Source organism: Canis lupus, chromosome 25 (genome assembly GCF_011100685.1).
Source record: "Canis lupus familiaris isolate Mischka breed German Shepherd chromosome 25, alternate assembly UU_Cfam_GSD_1.0, whole genome shotgun sequence".
NCBI classification, from domain to species: Eukaryota; Metazoa; Chordata; class Mammalia; order Carnivora; family Canidae; genus Canis; species Canis lupus.
Window position 1 is genome coordinate 18,763,671 of NC_049246.1, and position 14,332 is coordinate 18,778,002.

The 14,332-nt window shown below is 35.2% G+C and overlaps 1 protein-coding gene across 2 annotated transcripts in view; it reads right to left on the bottom strand.

The window, feature by feature from the left end:
- RNF17 (ring finger protein 17) overlaps window positions 1–14,332 on the bottom strand; it is a 116,236-nt gene that overhangs the window by 81,599 nt on the left and 20,305 nt on the right. For both annotated transcript variants that reach the window (XM_038573546.1, XM_038573545.1), the window contains exons 7-9: window positions 4,044–4,215; window positions 2,583–2,659; window positions 2,197–2,271 (exon numbers count right to left, since the gene is read on the bottom strand). In XM_038573546.1, the coding sequence (XP_038429474.1) occupies window positions 2,197–2,271; window positions 2,583–2,659; window positions 4,044–4,215 (324 nt within the window). The remainder of the gene's footprint in view (window positions 1–2,196; window positions 2,272–2,582; window positions 2,660–4,043; window positions 4,216–14,332) is intronic.

The window sequence follows — 14,332 nt, forward strand, 5'->3', positions numbered from 1 at the left end:
GGCATATGGCTACTTTAAGTTGTTTCATAAATTTTTAATATCTACCTTCAAGCCATTTTCTTCCCACATGATAGTTAATATTGTGACACATATAAAGAGGTAAAATTATTGTATAGGTGCCTCGGATGTATTTTTAAAATAGCTTTATTACTTTTTAAAAGATTTTATTTATGAGAGAGAGAGAGAGAGAGAGAGAGAGAGAGAGAGAGGCAGAGACATAGGCAGAGGGAGAAGCAGGTTCCTCGCAGGGAGCCCGATGTGGGACTCGATCCCCGGACTGAGAACTATGCCCTGAGCTGAAGGCGGACACTCAACCACTTAGCTACCCAGGCATCCCAAGTAGCTTTATTGTTTTTAAAGATTTTGAGAGAGTATGAGCAGGAGGGGCAGAGAGAGAGAGAGAGAGAATCTCAAGCAGACTCCATGCTAGACTCAGTCTCAGGGCCTTGAGATCATGACCTCAGCCAAAACCAAGAGCCGGATGCTCAACCGAAGGTACCACCCACGTACCCCAAATAGCTTTATTGATGTATAATTTACACAGCATAAAATTCATTAATTTTGACTGAATTTACAGTTGTGCAGCCATCACTACAATCTAATTTTAGAACATTTCCACTACCCAGAAAGAAACTGTTGCCCATTCCCAGCCCTAAGCAAGCCAAGAGTTCTAAAAGTTCAACAAGAGGTATAATCAATGAAGCTGAAGAAAGATACAATCATGTCACAGTCTTCTAGTCCTAAAGAACAGTGACTACAGATTTTCAAAAGCACTTTGATTTGGCTCAGCTATCTCATTTTAAATTATTTTATGATTATTTTTTTAATTCACTGGTTTAAAAATAAAGTATAGAAAACAGTGAAGGGTAGTCCTGAGCAAATCATTAAAATCTCTGCCTCACCTAAAAATCATCATTAGTCAATCCTTTGGGTATTATTCAGTAGCCACTAATCCACAGTTGATTATTTATGAAGGTTACTCCATATTTTTTTTACCTTCCTCACATATCAACACAGATTTAGGCTATCAATCTACAAGTACAGAAATTCTACCAAAGATATGAGACTGAGTCTCAAAAAGCTTGTCTTTTTTAACCCATTTTGGATTTAGCTTCATCACAGATCTTTTTTTTTTTTTAAGATTTATTTATTTATTTATTTATTTATTCATTCATTCATAGAGACAGAGAGAGAGAGAGAGAGAGAGGCAAAGACACAGCAAGTTCTGTGCAGGAAGCCCGACCTGAGACTCGATCCCGGGTCTCCAGGATCACGCCTTGGGCTGCAGGCAGCGCTAAACCGCTGCGCCACCGGGGCTGCCCCATCACAGATCATTTAAGAAGTGTTTTAGAAATAGCCAACAAAGCCAATTATATTTAGCAATGATACATATTCTCTCTCTTCCAAGAAAAGGTATGCTTTGAATATAAGTAAAATACACGTTGAATCCAAACACTTTCTGAGGATACATATACGTACCCAACTTTGCAAACTAAACATTTCTTTTTATAACAGTTCTTATTTGATTTAGAACTTTTTTAAAAAAAAAGATTTCATTTATTTATTCATGAGAGAGAGAGAGAGGCAGAGGGAAAAGCTGGCTCCATGCAGGGAGCCTGACATGGGACTCAATCCCAGGTCTCCAGGATCATGCCCTGGGCTGAAGGTGGCACCAAACCACTGAGCCACCCGGGCTGCCCAAGATTTGGGACATTTAACACTATCAACTGACTCCAGTCTCATAAATTCCTCCTTTGACTTCTAGAACACCACTTTTTCCTGTTTGTTTTTCAACCTTTGCCTACTCCATTCTCAGTTTTGTTTTGCAGGTTACCCTTTCTCAATCTTAAAATTTAGTATTTCTCCAGGGTACTGTCCTTGACATATGTCAATACCTGCTCTTACTGGGCAAATCTGTTGTTTAAGTACCACATATAAGAAGTAGAAGTAGATTGGAGTGATACATTCCCTTAAAACTAGGAAAAAACTTAAGACTACTATAAATTAACCTTAAAATCAAGACAAGATCAACGCAGTCTAAAAGAGAGAATAGCTTTTGATATTAAAAATATTTGATAGTAATCATATTCAAGTTATCAAAATATCTTAAAGGATATACTCATTGGGAAGGCTCATGATTATCCATGGACTGTACACCTGGGTGCCCCCCGCCCATTCTGCCATTCTTATACTTACTTTGTTAAACGCTCAAATTCAATCTTTCCCATATTGTTGAACATACAGATGATCTCACTACAATTCATATTCAACCTAAAACACGAGCATATAAGTCAATGTTCTAATATCACTTTATTACTTTTTCTAAATAAAAGTTGCTAACATTAAAAACTCAAAGAATATTTTTAAGTGCTCTAATAGAAGTTTATTACTTTCTCTAAAAGTCAGCTGACAACATACTTTTCTAATTTATCATAAATTATTCTTACTTTACATGGTTGCTAATTTGGGACACATTTGTGACATAAATTTTCAATTTATAATTGCTTATTATTTAATAAATCTAGCCTCTAATACACTTTTATACTTAATTGTTAGGTTCTTCTGAATTACAATTTACTTACCTGGGAGAGTTCCTTAGTTTTAGAGAGTTAACTTGTAACAATTCACTCTCAAATGTTAATTTCAAAGTACGGATAATCTAGAATCAAAAGAGACGCATTACTCAGATGGGAATTTTTAAAAAATAAATGTTGAAACAAAATAAAATTTAAGAAGGAAACTACAGCCTATAAGTGTCTCACTAATTAATGTGTTTAAGGTTTAATTTTAGGCACCCAAAGGAAGGGATGCAAGTAAGTTATGATTTTCCCCCCAAAGAAATTTAAAATCTTTTAGAGATAAAAATTAATAGATAACAAAATTAATAGACTGTTGTCTAGTTAACAAATGGGATATATTTATGTAATAGGAGAAAATTCTGATCAGATTCACTCTGTACCTGCATTGCTATCCTCCATCGTCTTTTTGCTTCATCTTAATAAACCTAACTAGGGTGAATACCAAATTTTATTACTTTCTTACACCTCCTAATGTCTCATATGTAATACACAGGAAATGACTATTGTTTTTAGAACTATGGTTGGAAGAAGTCTGACCAAGTAAGATGGTGGTCAACTCTTCTCTCTTTACTTGGAGACTTTGGAAGTAGATATACCAATGGCTTCTATTTTATACTTCAGTTCAGCCCAAACACCTGATTATCTATGGAAAAAGGCCATGAGGACTTAAAGACAATAGAGTAGGATCTATAACCCAAGGGAGCAAGGTAGAAATCAGCAAAAAGATTGATGGTTAACACCGTCATGCCAAATGGTCTCATCAGAAATGTGTTTTTATTTTTCCCATATGTGCTCCCTAGGCACACGATTAGATGATAGAACATAGGGGAAGCACTCTATCTCTTGACCTGCACATTTGGAGAAGCGGGAAGAAAAGAGAAAAAAAAAAAAACCTTGCATGAAATCTTAAATGAGACATATATAATTGTTTATAAAAAGAGAATTCCATTTAGTTTTATTCAAATGCCCTAGGAACATCAAATTCCAACTCAATGTCATCCTACTTGCTCTCAGATCATCTGTTATAAAGACCTTATTACTGTGCCATTTCCCTAACTGGTAAATAATAAAAGGCTAAACAAATTTATTAATGTTTGTCTTAGAATTCAAACAACTAAGAACTCTAAATTGAGGCCAAGATAAATTAGGACAATCTGAAAACACATTCTTGGGCAGCCTGTGTGGCTCAGCCGTTTAGCGCCACCTTCGGCCCAGAGCCTGATCCTGGAGACCTGGGGTCGAGTCCCACATCGGGTTCCCTGCATGGGGCCTGCTTCTCCCTCTGCCTGTGTCTCTGCCTCTCTCTCTCTCTCTCTCTCTCTCTCTCTCTCTCTCTCTCTCCCTGTGTGTCTCTCATGAATAAATAAATAAATCTTAAAAAAATTTTATGTCTTAAAACATCATATTCCAAAGCCATGTAAAATAACAAACCTCAGAAATAATTCACATTATGATCAAAATTACCTGATTCAGGTCACAATAAGTCCTTAAAGAAGGAGCTGATTTTAACTCTCTTGCTATCTTCATAGCTGCAGCCAAATCATTTTTTTTCTCTTCAATGTAGCTTTTAGCCATTATTACACTTGATAGATAATCATCTGTATTTCTTACTACTTCTTCACACAGGTTCTTTTTCCTTCATATAAGATCCCAAAATTATTTTACAGAATTTCATAAATACTCATATGAAAGTGAGTTTATAGCAACTGAGTGATATCAAAAGAGTAATTTCACTAGCTTATGAACATGGTTTAAAACGTCATTCAAGTCAATGATAACTAGAGAAAAAGCACAAGGATGTAAATTTGTCACAGATTAAGCTGTCATAGATTACAGCAGACAGATCCTAGATGATTCCACCTAAAAGAGAAATCCTATCTTGTAATCACTTATGCCATTTCAAAGACAATTTGTATTCATTTCCCATAAAGATGTGCCTTCACATTTTAAAATTCTATCAACGGATACAAATGACATAAATATGAGATTTTAAAATAAGATTTCACCAAACCAGAACATAAGTATCAATTACCTATAATCTTTAAAGTAATCACTTAGGCAATTAGCAACTCCTTCATTACTTGTACCTCATTCCTCAAAATCTTTTCTGGGCCTCTGATGGAATTACCTTATTATGGCAACTAAAAAAATTTGTACCAAAATTTCAGTGTGTAACTTACTCATTACATTATCAAACAAATGACTTTATTTCCTCAAAATCCAATCTTGTCTCAAAAAAAAAAAAAAAAAAAAAAAAAAGGAGTGTTTGCCTGCCATATTGAAGAGTAACAAGAATGTAAGAATGTGACATAGGCTCTGAAGGCGAAGAGATATTCCAAAAACCATTTTAGTAACTTTGTAAATAATCTGAAAGCATTCTTTAGGTGAGAAAATGGTTATTTTGTTAAGTTCTAGTATGGTTTCTAAAAACTTCTGCTTACGGATTGAAGTCAGCAAAATGGCAAAACTAGGTAACTCTAAGACCTTGTTACCCAGTGGAGATGTCAAAAAAAAAAAAAAGGCAAAAATTGGTTAAAATAATCTTATAGAAACTCCGGACAATAAACAAAGGCATACAACCCAGCAAATGCAAAAATCAAGAAAAAGCCACATTCAAAACAGTAGGAAATTCCATAGTATTTTGTTCTTGGCCCAGCCCTCTCCTTAGCATGCTGTAATCTTGGTCTAATTCCTTCTGTCAAACCAGAGGGAGCATAGCACACTTTATCTGTAGTGTCCTCACTTGTCTCTGGGATGTCTGAGGAACTACTCTGTTTCACCTAACTTGGAGCTCTGGCAGCAAAAAGCAACATGCAGTACTTGGGAAGGTTGTAGAGGACTAAAAGCGATAGATCCCTGGGTAAGAGATCATAAAGACATATTGTAGAATATCCAAGGCTTGCAAAAGCTTGGGTGAGACTCTTTCGGAAATGAATAAATTTAAAAGTAGCTGTGTATATAAGGGAATTAAAAAAAAAAAAAAAACATACTCAAGAAAACCATACTCAAGCCCAGGGAAGATGCATGTTCAGAAAAGATCCAAGAACACCTTAAGTCTTCATCTGAGGCTGATTCTAGGGCTCAAGAGCATGCTCACTCAATGAAAGACTGCCCCTGGAGAGAGCCAGTTGGCAATGACCTGAGAGGTGGCTGTGTTTTCAAATGCCCAATTTTCAATAAAACACCAAAGGCAAAAAAACAAACAAACAAACAAACAAAAAACACCAAAGGCATTCAAAGACATGGGAAAACATGATCCATTCAAAGGAAAAAAAAAAAAAAAACAGAGTAGCAGAAACCATCCCTGAAGAAGCAGGGATATAGGCCTTAAAGACTTTAAAACAACAGCTTAAAGTATGCTCAAAGAACTAAAGGAAAACATGCAAAAGAACCTAGAGGAAATTAGGAAAACAATGAAGGACCAAAATGTGAATATCAACAGACACAGAAATTATAAAAATGAAACAAATTCTGGTGTTCAAAAGAACGATAACTAAAATGAAAAATTCGCTAGAGGGATTCACCTGCAGATCTGAGCAGGAATAAAAAAGAATTAGTAAATCTGAAGCTAGGACAACTGAAATTACAGAGTCTGAGGAACAGAAAGAAAAAATAATGAATAGAACAGAGCCTAAGATACTTGAGGGGTTCCCTCAAGAAAAACAACACATATATTATGGGAGGTTCTTAAAACAGGAGAGAAAGAAAGGTACACAGAAATTATTTGAAGACCCAATAGCTAAAAACTTCCAAAATTAGATAAAATACATAAACTTACAAGTGCAAGAACTCAAAGAAATTTAAGTAGAATGAACTTGAGACCCTCATAGAGAAATAATATAATCAAACTCTTGGAAGACAAATAGAGAATCTTGAAAGCAGTATGAGAAATGCAATTTGTCACTCACAAGGAATCCTTAGTAAGATTATCAGTTAATTTCTCAGCAGAAACCTTGGGGGCCCGAAGGCAACAGGATGACATACTTAAAATATTAATGGGTGCTTGGACGGCTCAGTCAGTTCAGTGTCTGACTCTCGATTTTGGCTCAGGGTCATGAGATCGAGCCTCATGTTGGGCCCTGCACTGGGTGTGGAGCCTGCTTAGGATTGTCCCTTTTTCTCTCTCTTTCTCTCTCTCCCTCTCCCTCTCTTCCCCTTCCCTGATCACTCGCTCTCTAAAGAAATTAAAATAAAATATAAAGTGCTGAAAGGGAAAAACCTGCCAACTGAGACTTTTAAAATTACCAAAACTGTCCATCAAACTATAAGGGAAAACTTAAAGAAAAGCTGAGGGAGTTCATAATCAATATATCTGTCCTTTAAGGAATGCTAAACAAAGTCCTTCAGGTTAAATGAAAGGAGAAAAAGTAACTTGTACTTGGTAAAGGTAAATACACGGGCAAATATAAAATCTAGTATTATTGTAATTTTGGTTTATAACTCCACTTTTTATTTTCTACAGGATTTAGAAGACAAATACATAAAATGACTTTAAATCTATGTTAATGGGGGATCCCTGGGTGGCGCAGTGTTTTGGCGCCTGCCTTTGGCCCAGGGCGCGATCCTGGAGACCCGGGATCGAGTCCCACGTCGGGTTCCCGGTGCCTGGAGCCTGCTTCTCCCTCTGCCTATGTCTCTGCCTCTCTCTCTCTCTCTGTGTGACTATCATAAAAAAAAAAATTAAAAAAAATCTATGTTAATGGGTACATGATACATAAAAGATGTAATTGTGAAAACAAAACAGAGAAGAAGGAGATATAAAGGAGTCTTTACATGCAATTCAGTTAAGTTGGTATCAATTCAAAATAGACTGGTATAACTTAATATATGTAATCCCCCCAAAAATCCACCCATGATAATCATAAAGAAACTACAGAATATGCAAAAAAAGAAATCAGAAGGGAGTTAAAAGATGTCACTACAAAAAAGTGAATAGAAGGTAGTAATAGAGGAACTGAATGATAAAAAAGTCCTATAACATAGTGAAAACAATATGACAAAAGTCCTTCGTTATTGACAATTACTTTAAAACTAAATGGATTAAACTTCAGAATCAAAAGGCACAGAGTCGAGGACTAGAGTTCAAAAAATGACAACATATATTTAGGATTTATAAGATACTCACATTAGATATACAGATATATATAGAATGAAAGTGAAAAAATGGAAAAATACATCCTGTGCCAACTGTAATCAAGAGAGAACTATACTAATATTAGATGAAATACACTTTAAGTCAAAAACTGTTACAAGAGAAAAAATTACCTATTGAGAGAACACCAAAAATATACAATTAAAGGGAGAAACGCACTACAATAGTAGGTGGAGACTTCAATATCCTACTTCCTACTTCCAATAACAGATAGAAAAACCATATAGAATATCAATAAAAAAATAGACTAAACAACATTACAGATAAATTGTACCTAACAGACATAAAGAGAAAAATCCACCCAACAGCTGAGAATGCACATTTTCCTCAAGCATATAAGGAGCACTCACCAGGTTAGATCATATGTCAAAAACCACGTCTTTTAAAACCTAAATTTAAAAAAAACTGAAAGCTTATAAAATATCTTTTCTGGTCACAATGGAAAGAAACTAGAAAACATTAACAGAAGGAAACTGGAAAATTCACAAATATGTAGAAATTAAATAACATACTCCTAAACACAAATGGGTGGGTCAAACAAAAAAAATCACTAGGAAAATATATTGAAACAAATGAAAAGCAAAAATTTTAAAAATTGACATGGGAGAGGACTTAAGATGGTGGAGGAGTAGGGGACCCTAAGTATCTCTACTCTCTCAAACACAGCTAGACAGTTATCAAATCCTTCTGAATACCTATGAAATCAGAGATCTGAGAAAAGAAATGCTGCAATCCTACAAAGAGAAAAGCAACCACTTTTTGGAAGGTAAGAGGTGCAGAGACTTGAATATGGGGTGTTATACTGGAGGATATGGCAGAGGGGAGGGAGCATGCTTAAGGAGGCTACTGCAAAGTATTAAAAGCAGCAGAGCACAAAATGTAACTTTCAGAAGTCTGCTATGTACATCCCTGGCTTAAAAGTGCTCAGGTGAGACAGAATCCCAGGTGGAATAGCATTGTCTCAGGATCCCTTGGGTTACAAAAGAATCAGGGTGTCTGAGTGCGCAGAATTCGCAGGCATAAGAGCATGAAAGCTGGTTGAAAACAGTGAGTCTAGGTGCTGGCTTTCTGTTCTGTGTTACCATAAACTGCAAACTACTGCACAGTCTTGTAATCAGTTTCCTGGCAGGGGTCCAGCAAAAGGCAGAAGCGTGGCAGGAGCCCTCCTTTACCTCACCAGGAGGAACACCACGAGTCTGTGGCACAGGTGTCTGTAAAATTTGAGTTTTGAAACTCAAGTGCCTGAGATAAAAATGCTCATAGTCTGGGTGAACACAGAGATCTGATGGAAACCAGGGAGGCAAGAGTAACTGAGTGCTTTTCTTTTTTTTTTTTTTTTTTTTCTTTTCTGAGTGCTTTTCAATGACGGCTCACTGAAGAGTAAAGGGCATGAATGTTCAGCTCCAGGGCTAAAAATTGGGGCGCTGCCATTTTTGTCCCTCCCATCAGTGCAGAAAGCCTTCAGGGAATGAAACAGCATTACTCAGGGGAATCCGGAGCCACTTACATACACTAAGCCAGCCCCCCTGGCAAGGGAGGAGCATTTCCACCAGGGTGAAGGCACCTGAGAATCAGTGCATAGGTCCCTCCAGAATACCAGCAGGAACAACTGGCCTGCACCAAGTTTACTGATGATAGAGGGCTGTAAAACTTCAGCTCTGGGGGAAGTATATAGCATTCATGGTATTTTTTTTTATTCTTAAGTTTTTCATTATTATTTTTTGAGTTATTTTTTCAATTTCTCTTACTATTTAAAAATTTTCATATATATGCTATATGTATTTTTTAAATTGTTCCTTTCCATTGTATTATATATATATACACACACGTTTAAAAAATCGTTTTTCTCTCTTATTTTCTTATTTTCATTTAACAAGCAGGATCCAACAAAACACATCCAGGATCTAGTTTTTTTGTTTGTTGGTTTGGTTCCTTTTTTTTTTTTTTTTTTTTTTTTTGATTTGTATGGTTTTGTTTCTGTTTTTTTTTTTTTTTATTGTCATCTTTTCTTTCTTCTATTCTTCTCTGGACAAAATGATGACATGGAGAAATTCACCCCAAAACAAAGAATAGGATGCAGTATTCACTTCCAGGGATTTAATCAATATGGATGTAAGTAAGACATCTGAACCAGGACTTAAAACAACGATTATAAAGATACTACTAGCCTTGAAAAAAAGCATAGAACACACTAGAGAATTCCATATTATAGAAATAAAAGAACAAAAATCAAGTCAGGCTGAAATTTAAAATGGTATTACCAAGACGTAGTCCCAAACAGAAGCTCTAAAAACAAGGATAAATGAGGCAGAATAGAGTCAATGATATAGAATATAAAATTATGGAAAATAAAGAAGCTGAAAGGAAGAGAGAGAGAAAACTACTGGATTATGAATGGTGACTTACTGAACTCAGCAATTTCATAATATAAAATAGCTGGATAATGGGGGTCCCAGAAGATGAAGAGAGAGACAGGGAAAAGAGGTTTATTTGAACAAATTATAGCTGAGAACTTCCCTAATCTAGGGAAGGAAACAGGCATTCAAGTCCAGGAGGCACAGACCCTCCTCAAACCAATAAAAATAGGTCAACACCTCAACACAGAATTAATGAAGCTTGCAAATTTCACAGATAAAGAGAAAATCCTGAAAGCGGCTCGGGACAAGAGGTCCTTAACCTATATGGTAGACACATAAGACTATCAGCAGATCTGCTCACAGACATCTAGCAGGCCAGAAAGGACTGGCATGATATATTCAATATGATAAATGGGAAAATATGCAGCCAAGAATACTTTATTCAGCAATGCTGTCATTCAGACTATAGAGGAGAGATAAAAAGTTCCAGACAAACAAAAATTAAAAGGAATTTCTGAACACTAAACCAGCCCTGCAAGAAATATTAAAGGTGATCCTTTGAGTGAAGAGAGAGCCCAAAAGTAACAAAGACCAAAAAGGAACAGAGACAATATACAGGAACAGCAACTTTACAGGTTGCTGATCAAATGGCACTAAATTCATCCTTCAGTAATTACTTGGAATGTAAATGGACTAAATGCTCCTATCAAATGATAGAAGGTATCAGAATGGACTAAAAAAACAAGACCCAGCAATATGGGGCATTTACAAGAGACTCATTTTAGACCCAAAGACACCTCTAGATTGAAAGTGAGGGGGTAGAGAACCATTTATCATGCCAATGGACATTAAAAGAAAGCTGGCATAGCCATCCTTGTCAGACAAACTAGATTTTAAACAGAAGACTGTAACAAGAGATGAAAGACACTATATCATAATAAAGGGTTTATCCAACAAGAAGATCTAACAATTGTAAATATTTATGCTAACTTGGGAACAGCCAAATATATAAACCAATTAATAACAAAATTAAACAAACTAATTGATAATAATACACTAATAGTAGGGGACTTTAACACCCCACTCATAGGAACAAACAGATCATCTAAGCAGAAGATCCAGAAGGAAACAAGCCTTTTGAATGACACACTGAACTAGATGGTCTTCACAGTTATATTCAGAGCATTTCATCCTACAGCATCACAATATACATTCTTCTCAAGCATACACAGAACATTCTCCATAAGAGATCATGTACTGGGTCATAAATCAGGTCTTAACCAGTACAAAAAGACTTAGATTATACCATGCATATTTTAAGACCATAATGCTTTAAAACTTGAATTCAACTACAAGAAAAAATTTGGAAGGACCACAAACACATGGAGGTTAAAGAGCATCTTACTAAAGAATGAATGGGTCAAGCAGGAAATTAATGAAGAATTTAAAAAATACATGGAAGCAAATGCAAATGAAAACATGATAGTTCAGAACCTTTGGGATGCAGCAAAGGAGATCCTAAGAGGGAAGTATATTGCAATACAGGCCTTTCTCAAGAAACAAGAAAAGTCTCAAATACACAACCTAGTATTACACCTAAAAAAGCTGTAAAAGGAATAGTAAATAAAGCCTAAATCCAGCAGAAGGGAAATAGAGATTAGAGCAGAAATCAATGAAAAAGAAACAAACAAAAAAAACAGTAAAACAGATAAACCACCTAGGAGCTGGTTCTTTGAAAGAATTAAGATCAATAAACCCCTAGCCAGACTCAACAAAAAGAGAAAGGACTCAAATAAATAAAATCACAAATGAAAGAGGAGAGATCTCAATGAACACCACAGAAATAAAATTGTAAGAGTATTATGAGCAGTTATATGCTAACAAGTTAGGCAATCTGGGAGAAATGAATACATTCCTAGAAGCACTTCAACTACCAAAACTGAAACAGGAAGAAACAGAAAACCTAAACAGATCCATAACCAGCAAAGAAATTGAAGCAGTTATCAAAAATCTCCCAATAACAAGAGTCCAAGGCCAAATGGCTTCCCCATAGAATTCTACCAAAAATTTAAAGAATACCTATTTTTAGGTATTCTTCTCTTATGAAACTTTTTCTTACGAAACTGTATCAAAAAATAGAAATGGAAGGAAATTTTCCAAAATCATTCTATGAGGCCAGCATTACCTTGATCCCAATACCAGACAAAGACTCCAAAAGGAGAATCATAGATCAATATCCCTGATGAACATGGATGCAAAAATTCTCACCAAGATATTAGCTAACAGGATCCAACAGTACATAATAAATAAAATAATAAATAAAATCTTTTAAATAAATGACTTTTAGAATAAAAAAAGGTTTGAGATTTTTCTCAGTTCTTAAATTCTTGTTTTTTAAAAAGATATTATTTTCATGTAATCTCTATACCCAATGTGAGGTTTGAACTTACAACCTCAAGATCAAGAGTTGCATGCTCCAATGACTGAGCCAGCTGGGCACCCCGAGATTTTTTTTTTTTACTTCTTGAGGTAGGCCTGTATTACTATATACTTCCCTCTGAGGACTTGCTTTTGCTACATTCCAAAGGTTTTAGAGCACTGTGTATTAATTTTCATTTGTTTCCATATATTGTTTTATTTCCTCTTTGATTTCCTGGTTGTTTAATAGCATGTTGTTTAATCTCCATGTATTTGTAGCCTTTCCAATTTTTTTCTTATAGTTGGCTTCTAAAAGGTTAGTTCTTTGAATTAATCAAAACTGAGAATTATTTACACTAACAAAAAGAGAAGAAATGACTTTCTTCCTTAAAACCAGGAAGAAAGTAGGCACATGATGATCGATTTTACAGAAGTGAAGAGGATTAGAAGAGGGTACTATGGACAATTGTACGCCAAGAAATTGGATAACCTAGATGAAATGGACAAATTCATAGAAACACACTACCTACCAAGACTGAGTAAGGAAGATACAGAAAATCTGAACAGATCAATAACGAGGAGATTGAATCAGCAATCAAAAACCTCCCAAAAAAGAAAAGCCCTAGGCCAGATGGCTTCACTCATTAATTCTAGCAAAACTTTAATGAAGAGTTAACGGTGACTTTCCTGAAATTTTTTTAAAAAACTGAAGGTTGAGAACACTTCCTAACTCATTCTATGAAGCCAGCATTACCAAAGCCATATGAAGACACTACAAGATAACTACAAATAAGTATCTCTTATGAGTATCAATACAAAATCCTCAACAGAAGATTAGCAAATCAAATTCAGCAGCATATTAAAAGGATAATACATAATGACCAAGTGGGATTTATTCCTAGAATGCAAGGATGATTCAACACATTAAAATCAATTAATGTTATATACCACAGCAGAAAGAAGTAAAAGTCTCTACATGATGCCCTCAATCAACGCAGAAAAAAAGATCTGACATATTTCAATACCCTTTCATTATAAAAACACTCAATGTACTAGGAATTTAGGTAAACTATATCAACACAAAGGCCACATGTGAAAAACCCACAGCTAACAGTACACTAGGTAGAGGAAAAGCTGTTAGATCTTCACTAAGACCAGAGACAAGATCAGGATGTGTGCTTTTGCCATTGTTATTTAACATACAATTCTAAGTTCTAGCCAGAGTAATTAGGAAAGAAAAAGAAATAAATGACATCCAAATTGAAAAGAAGTAATATTATCTATTTTTGCAGATGACATGATCTTATATGTTTAAAACTTTAAGGAGACAGATATATAGATCAACAGAATAGAATAGAGATCCCAGAGATAAACCTTCACTTAGGTGGTTAACTGAGTATGGACAATCATGCCAAGACCTTTTCATTGAGAAAAGACCATCTTTTCATCAAACGGTACTGAGAAAATTGGACATCCCTATGGGAAAGAATGAAATTGGACCCCTCTCATAACATACAAAAATTAACTCAAAATTAATCAAAGACCTAAGTGTAAGTGCTAAACCTGTAAAACTCTTAGAAGAAAAAATAGGGGGAAAAGCTTCATAATATTAGATTCAGTAATGATTTCTTGACAAGGATACCAAAAGCACAGGCAACAAAAGAAAGAATAAACAGAGCTTTATCAATAACTTATGGATCAAAGAATGCTATCAAAAGTGTGAAAAGGTAACCCACAGAAAGGGAGAAAATATCTGAAAATGACACATTTGATAAAGGATTAATATCCATTAATATATAAAGAACTCCAATCCCAGAATAAAATAA